The following is a 19,183-nucleotide window of genomic DNA, read 5'->3' as shown; positions in this document are numbered from 1 at the left end:
AATTGTAGCTGAAAAGTCGGCTGACACTTTATGATGATTTATATGCAATAAAGATATTTTCTATTTTCAAGTCCTGTGAGTGCCCTTTCATTTGGAGAACTTTGTGCATAACTTTTAAGGAGACACCCAGGCACTGGATTAGCTACGGCTGAAGGAATAAGTGCATAACAAATTTGCTTTTATATCTATCTATCTATCTATCTATCTATCTATCTATATATATATATATATATATATATATATATATACAGTATATACATTATTATATAAAATAGCCCTTTCCATTTAATCATACACCATATACCTTTGAACCCTTATAACTTATTTTTATTAAAATTTATATGAATAATTGTTATCAGATAGTGTTTTTATGAATGTAACTGTAGTAGTTTGCGCTCGATAAGTCGTGTTAACTTTTACTTTTACTTGTCATACTTACTAAAGTTAGCACGGTCGCAATATTAATAAAATAAAAAAGGTATTTTTAAGCAGAGAGTGCCTTCTGGATTGAATTGATTATATATATATATATCTGTATATATTCATATAGATATAGATACTATATGAAAGAGAGCGAGAGAGGGTTAAAAGAAATAAATAAAAAATAAAAACCTTCGTTAAGCGCAGTGTCGGGTAGTTTTTGTTTTTTCTTGTTTGCCCCATAGAGGTCGCTAACTTTTTTACTTTCAACTTGTAATACACAGCAGTTTGTGTGCGAGTAAAAAATTTAGAGTTTAACTTGTAATCTGGCCCTTTGTATGCAGACTTTTGTATTTTGCAATACAGTGATTTATTTCATTAATGTCCTATTAGACAAGTTGCATCAATAAAGAGTTTGACTACAGGGTCACTTTAGTGAAACTCATTCTTATGAATACTGAATTACACAAATTGGAAAGGTGTATTCATGCTGAATACCTAACACGGTGTTAATACTGTAATGTGTTCAATCTAGGCAAATTATACAGTAGTTAATTGATACAAATACTTGCAAAAGTAATTGTAATTGTATATTCTGTTTGCATCTTTGATTGCTTCCAAATGTTAATATGTTAATTACAATAATGAGTAGCAAAATATAGTATTTAATATTCAATGAAAGGATTGGATTTTGTGCCAACTTGTTCTCATGAATCATTGTAGCAGATAATAATCTATCTTGCCAAGTAAGGTAGAATGTTCATTAAAAATATTTTTTTTAAATACATTCTGTATGCTTTGCTCTTTAAAGGCTATATATTTTAATGCTGCTAATCAAAATATAAATATTCATCATAAGTAAAAAATACATAAATCAATAAACATTACAGAATATTTTTAATATCTTTATTCAAATTGCTTTTGTCAGTTGCTTTATTGGAATTCTGTTATTCAATAATATCCAGTTGTGTTGTTTTATTGTAGGTAAATTTTAACGAGCCACTTTCCATGCTCCAGAGGCTAACAGAAGATTTGGAATACCATGAACTGCTTGACAAGGCAGTGAAGTGTGAGAATCCTATCGAACAAATGTGTTTTGTAGCAGCCTTTTCTGTGTCTTCCTACTCCACCACAGTCCACCGGATAGCAAAACCATTTAACCCATTACTAGGGGAAACATATGAACTTGATCGACTTGATGATTTAGGATTCAGGTCCATATGTGAACAGGTAAGACCAGCTGAGCTGTGCTTAGCCATTTATTTTTCTAGATAAGTCTAGATTATTAACTTGCTAATAGCATATACTATATACAGTATAGGCAAATCATGTGCTTGTAGTCTGTGCTATCTACTATATTTGGTTGTTCTTGAGAGGACTTTTTGAGCAGTGTTTATGTGTAGTCTTCAATACTTTTAAACATCTGTACTAAGCATTTGAAATACTTTATGCATTTATTAATAGTGTAATTTTCTTCAAAGCGATGAAATTGCCATAATGGCTATTTGGAGTTTCAGATGAGGAATAATCAGTAGCAGATAAACTTTGAATATTTTAGACAGTAGAAAGATCATTTCTTTAGGAGCTGTGTGTGTGGATTCAGTTTTATTTCCTTCAATATATTGTAATAAATCCAAAGATAACAATTTCTTGTATAATTTAAATTACACATATGTACATAGGTCTCCAATACTAAAACTATACAATACATTTCTTCTCTATTAGATATTGTCAACAATAATATGGATGGAAATTAGTGAAGTGCTTCTAAGACATAGCAAGAAATATTCAGGCCTAGTGAAAGCAACATAAAACACTTTAGGGCTGAAGAATTTGAATTCTGCTGTGTGATTGTTTTGGTTTAGAGCAGTGATTTGCAACTGTTGTAGGAATGTATTAACTTAATCAGCTTCATAATTTAGGATTCAGATCCATTTGTCAACAGGTAACAAGGGTCTGACTTTTGGTTGGTGCTCAAACGAATTTCCAAATAAGGATCAGGACAATGTAGCACATAGGAATGTAGTCCTTGTTTATGCAATGAATCCAACCGACTGTAGGTGGTGGACCTTCAACAGATCTTTGCAAAATATATTAAAATATATTCTTTAACTATTTGGTTACCAGATAGTGTAACAACGCATCTAGTAGCACCTTTTCCATACTAAGCGGCCAATTTACCAAAGTGCGAGCGGACATCGATAAATGCCGACAGCATACGCACTGTGTATGCAACTAATAGATACCTAACAGTGCATCAGATACACATAATCAATTAGTGAACTATTTCTAGGACACCCAAAGCAATATAAAAGGTTGATATAATCAATATCAAATTATTCAGTGCCAAAAAAATGTCAATATTTGCAATGGACTCATCTTCATGTTAATTTTAATATAGTTCTTTGCAACCAATGTGGTGTGCTAAATTATAGCTATGGCTGATGAAGCAAAACAGTTAAAAAAAAAACATTTTATACACTGATTTGTTTTTTTAGTTATAAATTATTACTAGATTTGTTTTTGTCTTGGCAATATACTTTATTATTTATTTTGTTCCCTTTTCTGTAATTTAACCTTGAAAGATTTGTGAGCCAGTTAGTAACAGTTATAAATGAGCTGATAAAGCAACAGGGTTTAAAGTCTGTTTTATATTGCTATTCTGCACATAACCATTGTTTGCACACTTTAGTGACTTTTTTTATATCCGTCCCTAATTGACCTATGGGTTGTATGTGTTTGAAGGGTCGCAGTCTGACAACTAGTGATTCAAATGCTTTATTGGTAGACGGATAGAGTGGTAGTCAGTAGTCCTAGAAATAATAATTGTAGGATACATTTTATTAAATTGCTAATCTTATCAGATTTTCAATATTTCCTATAGATTTCAAGAGAATATTGTGCAAAGTATGTAAAATATTTGTAGTAAAAAAAGAGTTAATAAGCTTTTGTAGGTCGTATATCTATCATAGTGAATATGGTGAATATAAGCAAACAAATTTGAAAATGTTCATACATGCATATGAACAACCGTCTCAATACCGCTGTTAGCCTGTTCTCTGGCGATGTACCACCTGGGTGCAGCTTCTTTATAGCCCAGTAATGCTTTTCACAGAGTAGAACTTTCCTGTAGTATATCAGTCTGATCCCGCCTATTACGGTCAGTCCAGTGCCGAAATACCAGGCAATTCCTCTCTGGACAAGGAACACAGCAACCCCAGATGATCAGTTGGCCTTCATTGGGCCTCGTCAGTGAGGTGTTGCCATATTCCTCTAAGCACACTGAGCAAGGAGTCCACGTCTGGTTGCCCCTTTTCCTTGTTCGTTCCTGTGAGTGTACTTCTCTCTGTGTATTTAGTCTCCCTATGGGAAAAAGGGGAAACCAGACGTGGACTCCTTGCTCAGTGTGCTTAGAGGAATATGGCTACACCTCACTGACGAGGCACAATGAAGGCCGAAACGATCGTCTGGGGTTGCTGTGTTTCTTGTTCAGAGAGGAATTACCTGGTATTTCGGTTGTAACTTTTTACTCAGGACCCTATGTGAAATAAAGGTCTTTTAAGAAAATTGGAGGCTGGAATATTCTTTATACTTGGATTGATAGGGACCTGGCAAGTCCTTTATTCCGTGCCCCACTACAGAAGAAAAAGAAGGTGTGCTGTTTTTCCTAACCTTTTGGTGCTAAAAGAAACTGCACCCAGGGGGTAAATCGCCATAGAACAGGCTATCAATGATAGTGAGCCGGTTGTTTGTTCCTGTGAGTGTGCTTCACTCTGTGTGTATTTAGTCTCCCTATGGGAAAAAGGGGAAACCAGACGTGGACTCCTTGCTCAGTGTGCTTAGAGGAATATGGCTACACCTCACTGACGAGGCCCAATGAAGGCCAAAACGATCGTCTGGGGTTGCTGTGTTCCTTGTGCAGAGAGGACTTGCCTGGTATTTCGGTGCTGGACTGACCGTAATAGGCGGGATCAGACTGATATGCTACAGGAAAGTTCTACTCTGTGAAAAGCATTACTGGGCTAAAAGAAGCTGCACCCAGGTGGTAAATCGCCATAGAAAAGGCTAACAATGGTATTGAGCCGGTTGTTCGTTCCTGTGAGTGTGCTTCTCTCTGTGTGTATTTAGTCTCCCTATGGGAAAAAGGGGAAACCAGACGTGGACTCCTTGCTCAGTGTGCTTAGAGGAATATGGCTACACCTCACTGACGAGGCCCAATGAAGGCCGAAGCAATCGTCTGGGGTTGCTGTGTTCCTTGTTCAGAGAGTAATTGCCTGGTATTTCGTGCTGGACTGAACGTAATAGGCGGGATCAGACTGATATGCTACAGGAAAGTTCTACTCTGTGAAAAGCATTACTGGGCTAAAAGAAACTGCACCGAGGGGGTAAATCGTCATAAAACAGGCTATCAATGGTATTGAGCCGGTTGTTCGTTCCTGTGAGTGTCCTTCGCTCTGTGTGTATTCAGTCTCCCTATGGGAAAAATGGGGAAACCAGACGTGGACTCCTTGCTCAGTGTGCTTAGAGGAATATGGCTACACCTCACTGACGAGGCCCAATGAAGGCCGAAACAATTGGCGTTGCTGTGTTCCTTGTTCAGAAAGGAATTGCCTTGTATTTCGGTGCTGGACTAACCGTAATAGGCTGGATCAGACTGATATGCTACAGGAAAGTTCTACTCTGTGAAAAGCATTACTGGGCTAAAAGAAGCTGCACCCAGGTGGTAAATCGCCTGTGAGTGTGCTTCTCTGTGTGTGTATATATATATATATATATATATATATATATATAAATGAGGTGTTGTCAGCACTTCCAGTATTACCAATAAAAGAGGTGGTTACAGTGGTCTGAATTATTTAGTACTTATCAGACCACTGGTGCAAGGGGAAAGTAGTAAACTTAAATTATATTCTACCAGAAATACAAAGCTATTCCTATCCAGCACTGACCAATCCCTATCTATATAATTGGAATATGCATCCTCAAGAGTGTCAAACCTTATAGCAGCATAAAAATGTGAAATATATATAAAATGATACTGTGAAGCAGTCATAAAGGAGCATAAAAAGGAGTATTTATTTAGAATAACATAAGGAGGTCATAAACAACAACCTAAAGGATTCTCACACAATTCCTATCATAGTGCACTATGAATATTCCTACCAGCTGGAAAATCATATTAAATCAAAAAATTATTTAACTCATAACAATTGGTTCTAAATGAAAAACCGAATATCTAAATAAAGTTGAAAAATGCCTGTTAATAGTCACAGGTTAATATTAAAAGTTCCAGTTCTGTAGTGTAGGAGAGAAATCCAAACAGGTCCTCATATCAAATTGGATAGACTGAGTGAAAATAGGCCACTAGCAAATAATCTTAGATACCATTGGGTATTATTGGACAACCTGCAGTGTGGTTCCTATTTTCAGCATGTTTATGCTGTGTTCATGTCAGCAAAATCTGCCGTAGCGGTAAGTATTAACCAGTCCTTGGCAATCAACACCAAACACTGTATAGTAAAGCGTGTTCCGCCGTAGCGGTAAGTATTAACCAGTCTTTGGCAATGAACAACAACCACTGTGTAAAGAAGCGTGTTCCGCCGTAGCGGTAAGTATTAACCAGTCCTTGGCAATCAACAATAAACACTGTATAGGAAAGCGTGTTCCGCCGTAGCGGTTATACTTGCGATTGTTAGAGAGTCCCACTGTTGCGGTGCCGCACCTCCTAGGTCCCTTCTGTCAGTGCTGTAGGACAGGTAATTCCTAGGGTGCTCCTCTCATTAGCTGTTAAGACGCTTCATAAACCTGTCATCTGCGGTTGTTCTCGGCCTCCAAATCACATCAGTCATCAATCGGTACGCTGCCTCTCAGTGTCCAAACAAACACTCCTGCCAGCTACGCGCGTTTCACCCCTAAGGCTGTGGGGCTTCTTCCGGCTCCAAATTCAAATCAGTGAATAACAGGTGTTTGTAAGTTCCCTTTAAAGAAAAGTTACGGAGGAAAACTCCTCCCTTTCTTGAAGCCTTTGTTGAATCTAATATTATACTTGGGGTAAAAAAGTAACATTGTTTAACAAATACAATAAATCTCTTTCATTGATACATATTTTGGTGTTAAACATAAAGTTATAAAAAGCGGAATTGTAAAGAAATACCGAAATTATAAGATAGAAATGCTCCTTTTCAATGCAGTATAACATAATATAATTTACTTTTTATTATTTGCCAAAGTTTAACCTATTGCAAGGATTAAAAAATACCCTCTTTAAGTTTGATTATATTGAGTTTGAAGCAGCACATAACTGCTAATATGACAGCTTTGATTACTAAATAAACAAAATAACCCATTTGGCAAAAATGGGGTATATTTCATATATGGATCTTTTATACATGGAGTATGTTCAGATACTCTATACTTAGGAATTTTTTACATGAATTAACCCTTGACTTCCATTTCTTAGTCTGGTTAAGAACAGTAAATATAAACAACAAACTAGTAGATTTATTTCATTCACCCAAAAAGCATGCATAATTAATCTCCTCATTCATGCCTAAAGGGACAAGCGCTTTTAAATTGAAGATCCATTTACATTCATTCGGCAATGCAATAATATTTTGTCCAAATCACCACCTCTCTCTCTGAGGGCATTTTTTTGTAGACCTCTAAATTTTAATTCATGCTTATTGCTATTATGAAAATTGAAAAAATGTTGTGCTACACTACTGGTATCAATCAGTTTGTTCTTTATATCTCTCCTGTGTTCTTTTATCCTCTATTTTAGCTCTCTGTACGTTTTTCCAACCTAATAACAGGGGCAGCTACAATAGACTAGATATACTACTCCTTCACTTACACAGTTTATGTGTCCCTGGATGTACCACTGCTTACCAAATTTATCAATTAATTTATTTCCAGTGGTCATATTGGGGCAAACTGAACATTTTGAACATTTAAAATTTCCATCTTTGCTTTTGTATTGTAACAACCAGTTACCAGACTTGTTTGTATGAAAATGGCTTCTCACTAGTTTATCTTTAAGGTTGGGGGCTTTTCTTGCTGTCATTTGGGGGATACTGCCTACTTGCTTCGCTATAGAATTATCTAAAGTTAAGATATGCCAGTGTTTTAGCAAGATTGCTCTGATTTTAACCCAAGAATCATTGTAAGTACCAATGAATCTCACTGTGTCTCCTTGCAGTTTATCTTTTGGTTTATATAGAATTTCCTGCCTATCCCGATATCTTACTTTTCTATATGCCTGTTTTAGGCAATGTTGTTCATTGCCAAACACTGGTTAATACTTACCGCTACGGCGGAACACGCTTTCCTATACAGTGTTTGGTGTTGATTGCCAAGGACTGGTTAATACTTACCGCTACGGCGGAACGCGCTTCTTTACACAGTGGTTGTTGTTCATTGCCAAAGACTGGTTAATACTTACCGCTACGGCGGAACACGCTTTCCTACACAGTGTTTGGTGTTGATTGCCAAGGACTGGTTAATACTTACCGCTACGGCGGATTTTGCTGACATGAACACAGCAAAAACATGCTGAAAACAGTAACCACACTGCAGGTTGTCCAATAATACCCAATGGTATCTAAGATTATTTGCTAGTGGCCTATTTTCACTCAGTCTATCCAATTTGATACAAGGAACTGTTTGGATTTCTCTCCTACACTACAGAACTGGAACTTTTAATATTAACCTGTGACTATTAACAGGCATTTTTCAACATTATTTAGATATTCGGTTTTTCATTTAGAACCAATTGTTATGAGTTAAATAATTTTTTGATTTAATATGATTTTCCAGCTGGTAGGAATATTCATAGTGCACTATGATAGGAATTGTGTGAGAATCCTTTAGGTTGTTGTTTATGACCTCCTTATGTTATTCCAAATAAATACTCCTTTTTATGCTCCTTTTTTGTGTAGTATATGACTGCTTCACAGTATCATTTTATATATATTTCACATATTTATGCTGCTATAAGGTTTGACACTCTTGAGGATGCATATTCCAATTATATAGATAGGGATTGGTCAGTGCTGGATAGGAATAGCTTTGCATTTCTGGTAGAATATAATATATATATATATATATATATATATATATATATATATATATATAATTACAAAATGAAATATCAACTTGTGCTTATTTTAGCATTGTAAAATAAAATTTAGACAAAATGAGAGATTTGTTTTTGATCTCTGTGATAGAAAATATAGACATTTTTAGTGCACTAGCCCATGTTATACATCAGTATGGGGTATTCATCAACCATTTATCTCGTCATATTAATAAAGCAACTTTTATCAAGAAAACTCAATAACATAAAAAAGTAGTGTTATTAATTGTCTTCTAAATTGAGTTAGACCTTTTGATAACTTTATCCCTTTGTCGTTGACTTCAGCATTTCTTGTGTGATTGATGTGTTGAGTCAATATTTATTATCCTTAGGGATTGTAAGCTCTGTTTTTTGTGTGGCTGTTATTTTGATCAATACCAGTACATATTCTCTTGCTTATCCATGTAACTCAATTAAGACAGATGACCCAAATGGAAACTCGGCATTATATATTATATGTTCTTTGGCACATCAAAAGCTTTGAATATTGTATCTCTCTATACTATTGCTACTGCAGTGCTCTCTAATGTTATAGAAATACTGTGTACTGTCTAACATTATAAGGAATATTGTGTAATATGGCTCATAGATAAAAGGTCTCTTTGCAACTGGACATAAATAGTGCTGATTAATGTTACAGAGGTAGATGAAGTGCAAATCATTATCTATACTAAACAATAGAGCAGATAGGCAAACTACAGTGGGTATTGCAAATAATCAGCCCCCCTTGAAACTAATCACATTTTGTTGCTTTGCATCCTGAAATAAACTGACAGTTTTTGTTTATCCAGTTGTAATTAACCCCTTAATGACCGGACCATTTTTCAATTTTCTTACCCTTAATGACAATGGCTATTTTTACATTTCTGCAGTGTTTGCGTTTAGCTGTAATTTTCCTCTTACTCGTTTACTGTACCCACACATATTATATACCGTTTTTCTCGCCATTAAATGGACTTTCTAAAGATACCATTATTTTCATCATATCTTATAATTTACTAAAAAAAATGATAAAATATGAGGAAAAAATGGAAAAAAACACACTTTTTCTAACTTTGACCCCCAAAATCTGTTACACATCTACAACCACCAAAAAACACCCATGCTAAATAGTTTCTAAATTTTGTCCTGAGTTTAGAAATACCCAATGTTTACATGTTCTTTGCTTTTTTTGCAATTTATGGGGCAATAAATACAAGTAGCACTTTGCTATTTCCAAACCACTTTTTTTCAAAATGAGCGCTAGTTACATTGGAACCCTGATATCTGTCAGGAATACCTGAATATCCCTTGACATGTATATATTTTGTTTTAGAAGACATCCCAAAGTATTGATCTAGGCCCATTTTGGTATATTTCATGCCACCATTTCACCGCCAAATGCGATAAAAAAAAAAAAAAGTTCACTTTTTCACAAATTTTGTCACAAACTTTAGGTTTCCCACTGAAATTATTTACAAACAGCTTCTGCAATTATGGCACAAATGATTGTAAATGCTTCTCTGGGATACCCTTTGTTCAGAAATAACAGACTTATATGGCTTTGTGGTTGCTTTTTGGTAATTAGAAGGCCGCTAAATGCCGCTGCGCACCACACATGTTTTATGCCCAGGAGTGAAGGGGTTAATTAGGGAGCTTGTAGGGAGCTTGTAGGGTTAATTTTAGCTTTAGTGTAGTGTAGTAGACAACCCCAAGTATTGATCTAGGCCCATTTTGGTATATTTTATGCCACCATTTCACCGCCAAATGCGAGCAAATAAAAAAAAAAACTTTACATTTTTCACAATTTTAGGTTTCTCACTGAAATTATTTACAAACAGCTTGTGCTATTATGGCAGAAATTGTTGTAAAAGCTTCTCTGGGATCCCCTTTGTTCAGAAATAGCAGACTTATATGGCTTTGGCGTTGCTTTTTGGTAATTAGAAGGCCGCTAAATGCTGCTGCGCACCACACGTGAATTATGCCCAGCAGTGAAGGGGTTAAATTAGGTAGCTTGTAGGGAGCTTGTAGGGTTAATTTTAGAGATCAGCCTCCCACCTGACACATCCCACCCCCTGATCCCTCCCAAACAGCTCTCTTCCCTCCCCCACCCCACAATTGTTACCGCCATCTTAAGTACTGGCAGAAAGTCTGCCAGTACTAAATAAAAGAGTTTTTTTTTTTTTTAAATAAAAATTATAAAATATTTTAGTTGTGATGGACCCCTGCCTTAACACCAACCTCCCTGATCCCCCCCTCCAGCTCTCTAACCCTCTCCCCTACCTAATTACCGCCATCTTGGGTACTGGCAGCTGTCTGCCAGTACCCAGTTTGGCCCCACTGGCCAAACTATTTAAATTTTATTTATAACTTTTATTTGTATTTTTTATACAAATTTATTTCTGTAGTGTAGCAGCCCCCCCCACAATACCCCCACCCCCTCCCCCTCCCAGATCCTTTTATATGTAAAAAAAAAAAAAAAAATGTAACTTTTTTTTTTTAACTTTTTTTTTCCCCTTCCTTCATTGGTGTCAGTGTGGTAATGTGCGCACGTGCACGCGCATCCACGTGCACGCGCGCACCCGTGCACACGCCCGCGCGCATCGTGCACGTGTGCGCGCGCATCGTGCACGCGCGCGCATCGTGCACGCGCGCGCACACGCTCCCTCCTCCCACTGGGCAAAGGCACCATCGGCACCATCACTACCGGTGCAGAGAGGGCCACAGAGTGGCTCTCTCTGCATCGGAGGCTTGTAAAGGGGTATTGCAGGATGCCTCCATATCGAGGCATCACTGCAATACCCTCAGAGCTGCTGGAAGTGATTGTGATCACTTCCAGCACTCTGTTAGACAACTGACGTACCAGGTACGTCCATTTTCATTAACTGCTTGTTAATGCATGACGTACCTGGTACGTCAGTTGTCATTAAGGGGTTAAGCAGTGCAACTTATAACATCTAAGTGAAAGATATAACACCAACATGTCAGGCAAAAATAAAGACAATTCAAAAACAGAATCACTGAGTTGGGAAAAGGATCACCCCCTTGTGTCAGTATTTTGTTGAACCACCTTTTGCTTTAATTACAGCCTTTAGTCTATTGGGATATGTCTCTACTAACTTTGCACATCTAGACTTTTGGTATTTTTTGTTGAAAAGCAGGGACGTATGCTAAGGAGCATGCACGTGTTTGAAGCACCATACGGCAGCAGTTTTGAAAGAATGTTATCCATTTGTAAGAGCACTCAATGGCAGCACTATTCCCTGTCATGTAGTGCTCTAGACACCTACCTATGTATCTCTTCAATAAAGAATACCATAGGAATGAAGCAAATTTTATAAAAGAAGCAAATTGCAGGCTCTGTCTGAGTAACAAAAGAACATTTTTGGGTTTCATATCCCTATAACCCCTTAACGACCAAGGACGTGCCAGGCACGTCCTACACAAAAATACACTTAAGGACCAAGGACATGCCAGGTACGTCCTACACAAAAATACACTTAAGGACCAAGGATGTGCCAGGTACGTCCTACACAAAAATACACTTAAGGACCAAGGATGTGCCAGGCACGTCCTACACAAAAATACACTTAAGGACTAAGGATGTGCCAGGCACGTCCTACACAAAAATACACTTAAGGACCAAGGATGTGCCAGGCACGTCCTACACAAAAGTACACTTAAGGACCAAGGATGTGCCAGGCACGTCCTACACAAAAATACACTTAAGGACCAAGGACATGCCAGGTACGTCCTACACAAAAATACACTTAAGGACCAAGGATGTGCCAGGCACGTCCTACACAAAAATACACTTAAGGACCAAGGACATGCCAGGTACGTCCTACACAAAAATACACTTAAGGACCAAGGATGTGCCAGGCACGTCCTACACAAAAATACACTTAAGGACCAAGGATGTGCCAGGCACGTCCTACACAAAAGTACACTTAAGGACCAAGGATGTGCCAGGCACGTCCTACACAAAAGTACACTTAAGGACCAAGGATGTGCCAGGCACGTCCTACACAAAAATAGACTTAAGGACCAAGGATGTGCCTGGCACGTCCTACAAAAAAATACACTTAAGGACCAAGGATGTGCCTGGCACGTCCTCTGTTGTTTGAAGCTCTGGAAGTGATTGTGATCGCTTCCAGCTGCTTCCAGGGTATTGCAGTGATACCTCAATGTTGAGGCATCACTGCAATACCCTTTTTACCCCGCCGATGCAGAGAAAGACACTCTGTGGCCCTCTCTGCATGGGCCAGCGATGGTGCCGATCGTTGGTGGGTGGGAGCTGTAGCAGGGAGGTGGGCGGCCCATAGCTGTTCCACTTCCTTTCAGGTGCCAGGAGCGGAGGAGGGCAGGTGCCAGGTGCGCAGGTGGACGGGAGCGGGTGGGACTGGGACTGCTACACTACAGAAAAGTCTTAAGGGATAGAGGGAGAGGGGGCAAATAAATATTTGGAAAGGGATCTGGGAGGGGGTAGGGATATGAGGGGGGGCAGCTACACTACAGAAAAATGTTTTTTATTTTTTTATTTATAAATAAGGGTATTTTTTAACAAACTGGGTACTGGCAGACAGCTGCCAGTACCCAAATTGGCAGCAACTAGGTAGAGATGGAGGGTTAGAGAGCTGTTTGGGGGGGATCAAGGAGTTTGGGGGCTAAGGGGGGATCCAACACTGCAGAATGGCTAGAAAAAATAAAAAAAATGGCTTTTATTTTAGTACTGGCAGACTTTCTGCCAGTACTTAAAGTGAATGTAAATTGTGATGCTAAAGTGCCCGTTTTTTAAAAATTTGACTAAAAACAGGGGCACTTTAATTCATCAAAATTTACATTTCACTCCTGCTGTGAAACAAAACTTACCTTTTACTCTTGACAGCCGCTCCAGCTTCCTCCACCCGTCGCAAAGCCTGATTCCCCCGGGGGGGGGGGGGAATCCGTGATTGGAGGATGACCCATCCATCATTTCTGACATCAGAAATGGCTTGTGATGACCGGAGGAAGCTGGAGCAGCTGTCAAGTTTAAAAGGTAATTTTTTTTTCACAACACAAGTGAAATGTAAATTTTGATGAATTAAAGTGCCCCTGTTTTAAATCTAATTTTTAAAAACCGGGCACTTTAGCATCAAAATTTACATTCACTTTAAGATGGTGGTGACAATTGTGAGGTGGGGGAGGGAAAAGAGCTGTTTGAGGGGGGTCAGGGAGGGATCAGGGGGTTGGGATGTGTCAGGTGGGAGGCTGATCTCTACACTAAAGCTAGAATTAACCCTGCAAGCTACCTAATTAACCCCTTCACTGCTGGGCATAATACAATTGTGGTGCTCAGTGGCATTTAGCAGCCTTCTAATTACCAAAAAGCAATGCCAAAGCCATACATGTCTGCTATTTCTGAACAAAGGGGATCCCATAGAAGCATTTACAACCATTTGTGCCATGATTGCACTAACTGTTTGTAAATAAATTCAGTGAGAAACCTAAAATTGTGAAAAATTTTAAAAAAAATGTATTTGATCGTATTTGGCGGTGAAATGGTGGCATAAAATATACCAAAATGGGCCTAGATCAATACTTGGGGTTGTCTACTACACTACACTAAAGCGAAAATTAACCCTACAAGCTCCCTAATTAACCCCTTCACTGCTGGGCATAATACACATGTGGTGCGCAGCAACATTTAGCGGCCTTCTAATTACCAAAAAGCAATGCCAAAGCCATATATGTCTGCTATTTCTGAACAAAGGGGATCACAGAAAAGCATTTACAACCATTTGTGTCATAATTGCACAAGCTGTTTGTAAATCATTTCAGTGAGAAACCTAAAGTTTGTGAAAAAGTGAACAATGTTTTTTATTTGATCGCATTTGGCGGTGAAATGGTGGCATGAAATATACCAAAATGGGCCTAGATCAATACTTTGGGTTGTCTACTAAAAAAAATATATATATACATGTCAAGGGATATTCAGGAATTCCTGACAGATATCAGTGTTACAACATAACTATCGCTAATTTAAAAAAAAAAAAAGTTTGGAAATAGCAAAGTGCTACTTGTATTTATTGCCTTATAACTTGCAAAAAAAGCAAAGAACGTGGGTATTTCTAAACTCAGGACAAAATTTAGAAACTATTTAGCATGGGTGTTTTTTGGTGGTTGTAGATGTGTAACAGATTTGGGGGTCAAAGTTAAAAAAAAAAAAGTGTGTTTTTTTCCATGTTTTCATCATATTTTATAACAATTTGTATAGTAAATTATAAGATATGATGAAAATAATGGTATCTTTAGAAAGTCCATTTAATGGCGAAAAAAACGGTATATAATATGTGTGGGTACAGTAAATGAGTAAGAGGAAAATTACAGCTAAACACAAACACTGCAGAAATGTAAAAATAGCCCTGATCCCAAACGGTCAGAAAATAGAAAAGTGGTCTGGTCACTAAGGGGTTAAAGGCATACTGGAAGCATTTTAATAACTTTTTATTTTTAAAGCAAAATACACTACCCACATAAATTCAGAAGATAATTCTTTTTTTGTTATGGCAGTCATCATTTTCTGTGTTTGCTTCTTGCTTATAGTGTGACTGCAGAACACCAGTGCCTAATATGTCTTATAGGTTACAAAAGAAAATACTTTCTGGAAATAACCAATAACTGGCTATGGGCAAGATTAGGAGTGGAGCGCTAACTGTTGCACGCAAGCAATATCGGGTTTATCACGGGTGTGTACGTGCATAGGAAGTACCGCACGTATTAGAAGTTGAAAGTAAACGTATTTGCTTGAGTACAATTGAATTTAATTGCGTGACAGGATAGTGTTACCTCAGAGCTCTGGTTAACTGTCACGCTGGAATAAAAAGTGTCACAAAAAGCATAAAAAATACATTTCACAGTACAGTTACACTCATAATAACACTGTGTGATCAAATATATTCAAAACAATTATTACAATGAAAAGTTATAAGGGCTCAAAGATTTAAAGTCTCAGGTGTTAGGGGGAAAAAAAAGGTTGCAAAGGGCTTTAACATAGAGATACAGACATACAGTATGTCTAAATATGTGTATGTATATATATATATATATTTATATATGTGTGTACGTTTATAAATGTGTGTACATATGTATTTATGTGTTTAACTGTACATTTACTATACATATTTAGCATTTCAATGTTCTTCACTTACAGGACAATGTCCTTTTTATTCTTAAATATATATTTCTCTATATGTGTGTTTATACCTATACCTGCATATCTATTCCAATAGATATATAGGTATATATATATGTATTTTACATGAACAGTATCAGATATAAAATATAAATATATATATCATAATAAAAAGTACATTATTTTCTATGGGAATAACATAGGAATGTAAAATATGCATTTTGCGCATTGTGTTTTTCAATTTAGATCTTAACGTGGTCGGCTTAGTGCACATGATAACTTAGTATTCTTAATGCGCATTATTGAATTATTATGTATAATATATATCTATAGGAATAGATACGCAGGTATAGGTATAAACACATACACACATATATAAAGGACATCAGCCTGTAAGTTAAGAACATTTAAATTGTAAATATTTACACTAAAACACATATAAACAGATAAATACATTTACAGTATATATATATATATATATATATGTATATATATATATATATATATATATATATATATATATATTATATATATATGTCTGTGTGTGTGTGTGTGCATTGGAGCCCTTTGCAGTTAAGTAGCTGAAAACATGTAAAAGAAATTATGCAATATTTATTTTTAATAAAGTGTTTAACTATATATTTACTGTAAATATTTCACATTTCAATGTTCTTCACTTTGGGAATATGTTCTTTGTATTTTTAAATAGACATTACTATCTATATATATTTGTACACATATATAATCATCTACAGCTATAGATTTACTAATAAAAAAAACATCAGATATATGTAGAAATATGTATTTGTGAATAAATAAAATATATTTATCTGAAGAACATTAGAATGTGAAATATTAATATTTCATGTTGGGTTAGCGCATCTGAGAAAATACATATCGGGTTTCCTCGCGAATAGGGTGTTAACTTTCTTCCACTTTTTGCATTCCATTAAAGTCTATGGGGGAATACATTAACACGATAGCATTATTATAAGTTTGTCTTTTTGCGCGCATAGGGTTAACGCAAGGTAAAACTTTTTACTTTCAACTTGTAATACGCGTAGTATCCGAAATCCAAAGTCGAGTGCAATTAGCGTGTGAGCGTAAGAGCCATAATTAGCGCTCCACTCGTATTCTAGCCCTATGTGTATATGTACATAAGGTAAAACTTTCAAGTGCATTGCTTCTAAAAAGATTTTTCCATTTACATCTCTTGTGGAGTTTTCTGCGTTGCCTACTAAACAAATCACCAGATGTTCCTATTAGGAGTTATGTGTGATTATGCCCGGTATATCAATTTACATGCAATTTAAGAACAGTAATAGTAGCGTCAACTGTTATTGTCATTATTTAATTTTAGATAAATGGTGGAAATGCTGTGACTAAAGCCTAGTCTCATGTTTTTGTTTGCACGTGTTGTGTGTTGTTGATTAACTGTTCCTTTTTCTTTCTTTTCAAAATCATTATTGTAGTGATTAGTAGTGTCCAACCTTTTTAATTGAGGCTCCATATTTATTTTTTATTTTTTTAACAAGACTACTGCTACAAACCTACAAGCACACTGAGACCCGGGAACATACATCAGTCTATACTGAAGAAACAGGAATTAAACAGTTTCAGAGAAGACAACCAGTGTAGGATTAAGAAGTGTTGGTCAGATAAAAAGCAACAGAGGGGCACACAATAGGTCTGAGATCAGGATCCTAGCCCAGAAACCCCACTGTCAGCCACATAGCTGCACCAACCTCGGGCCCCTGCTGAAACCCTTCTATAATCCCTGTGCCTAAATCAGACTTCATGTTCATGTCATTGCTCATATCGGAACATGGCACCAGATCTGCCCTATCAGTCCCATACCCACCATCAGACCTCATATTCGTCCTTGTCATATTTATGTCATACCCCAGACAAGATCATTGGCACTGCATCTGCACCATCAGTAACATACCCATCACCAGACCTCAGATTAGACACCAGGCCCTACAGCGACTTACTGTTTAATCCCCTGCCTTGAGTTTGTGCTGTAGGTTATGTCTGTTTCCCCTGTTCACACTAAACTATGTCTCAAGCACTGCATGCAATTGTGCAAGTAGAGTGAATAGGAGAACAGCAGCTCCGGCCTGGCTGCTACTGCTACTCTGTGGCTGTTTAAAATCTCAGCTCTTGCCACACAGGGAATACTTGCTTTAGGTTGCTGACAACGGCTCTGGATTCATATCTGGCGTTACTACCTTGGCAGTAAACGCCCTATGTGTGACCAAATTTGCTATTGGTCTAAACATGTACTCTTCATTTAAACTAGGATAGGTTTTAGTTCAGCACCTAAATCTCCCATACTTAATGCTGATGGCTGTTGCCATTATATTTTATTAGAGACATTCAATTAACCATATATACTAATTGTCTCTGTAGGAATAGCTCTTGATGTAGTTTATAAAATTATCTTTGTGTATCAGGTTTACTCCATGATGTTTCATTATGCCCTGTGGTACCCGATATCCTTTAAATGTAATGTTTTATCTTACTTGGCAGGTCAGTCACCATCCACCAGCTGCTGCCCATCATGTCTACTCTAGGAATGGGTGGACACTGAGACAGGAAATCACTATTTCCAGCAAATTCAGGGGAAAATATCTTTCCATCGTGCCATTAGGTAAGAATTAAGCTATGTACACATTCACTTATGTATTTGAAATGGTTCTTGATTGTTCTTCCTCCAGTTTTCTGTCAATTATGGAAAAAGCATTAACCCCTTAAGCAATCACAAAGTACTGATCGTTCTTCCATTACCATATGAAGGCAGATCGCCGATACAGACAGTGACACTGTGTCACTGTCTGTATTGGCTTGCAGTGATGCTGTGGGTGGTGAGGGAGGGAAGGAGGGAGGCGGCTGGTGCATCTCAGGTGGGGTGCTACTAGTTAGGTGGGGGAGGGTTAAAGAGCTGTTTGGGAGGGATCAGGTAGGTGTGAGGGTTAGGAAGGAATCCTTAAAATTCAAAAATATATATATTACAATTTATTTTTTTTAAATGCCCTAAAACTGCATATTGGAAGAGTGTCTTCCAGTACCTAAGATGTGGTGACCAGTGGGCATTGAGGAGAGCTGTATGGGAAGGAGGGATGGATGGATCAGGGTGTAGGAGGTGTATGGGTAATCTCTACACTACAGCTAAAATTAACCTTGCAAGCTACCTAGTTAACCCCTTAACTGAAGACAATATTAGAAGTGTGGTGCACAGCTGCAATTAGCAGCCTTCTAATTATCAAAAAGCAATGGGAAAGCCATGTATGTCTGCTATTTCTGAACCCAGGATCCCAGAGAAGATTTTACAACCATTTATGTTAAGACTGCCCGAGTAAACAGTGGCATGAAATATACAAAAATAGGCCTAGATCAATACCCTGGGTTGTCCATTAAAAAATATATAGTTTTCATAGGTAAATAAAAAAACAAGGCTCTATTTCTGTTTAAAT

The 19,183-nt window shown here is 37.2% G+C and overlaps 1 protein-coding gene across 1 annotated transcript in view; it reads left to right on the top strand.

Annotated features, from left to right (window-relative positions):
- Positions 1–19,183, top strand: part of LOC128648791 (oxysterol-binding protein 2-like) — a 731,192-nt gene that overhangs the window by 623,400 nt on the left and 88,609 nt on the right. Inside the window, 2 exon segments of the mRNA XM_053701658.1 lie at positions 1,405–1,650; positions 18,240–18,360. Of these exon segments, the coding sequence (XP_053557633.1) occupies positions 1,405–1,650; positions 18,240–18,360 (367 nt within the window).

This window comes from Bombina bombina, chromosome 2 (genome assembly GCF_027579735.1).
Source record: "Bombina bombina isolate aBomBom1 chromosome 2, aBomBom1.pri, whole genome shotgun sequence".
Classification (NCBI taxonomy): domain Eukaryota; kingdom Metazoa; phylum Chordata; class Amphibia; order Anura; family Bombinatoridae; genus Bombina; species Bombina bombina.
This window is presented reverse-complemented; position numbering and strand designations above follow the sequence as displayed.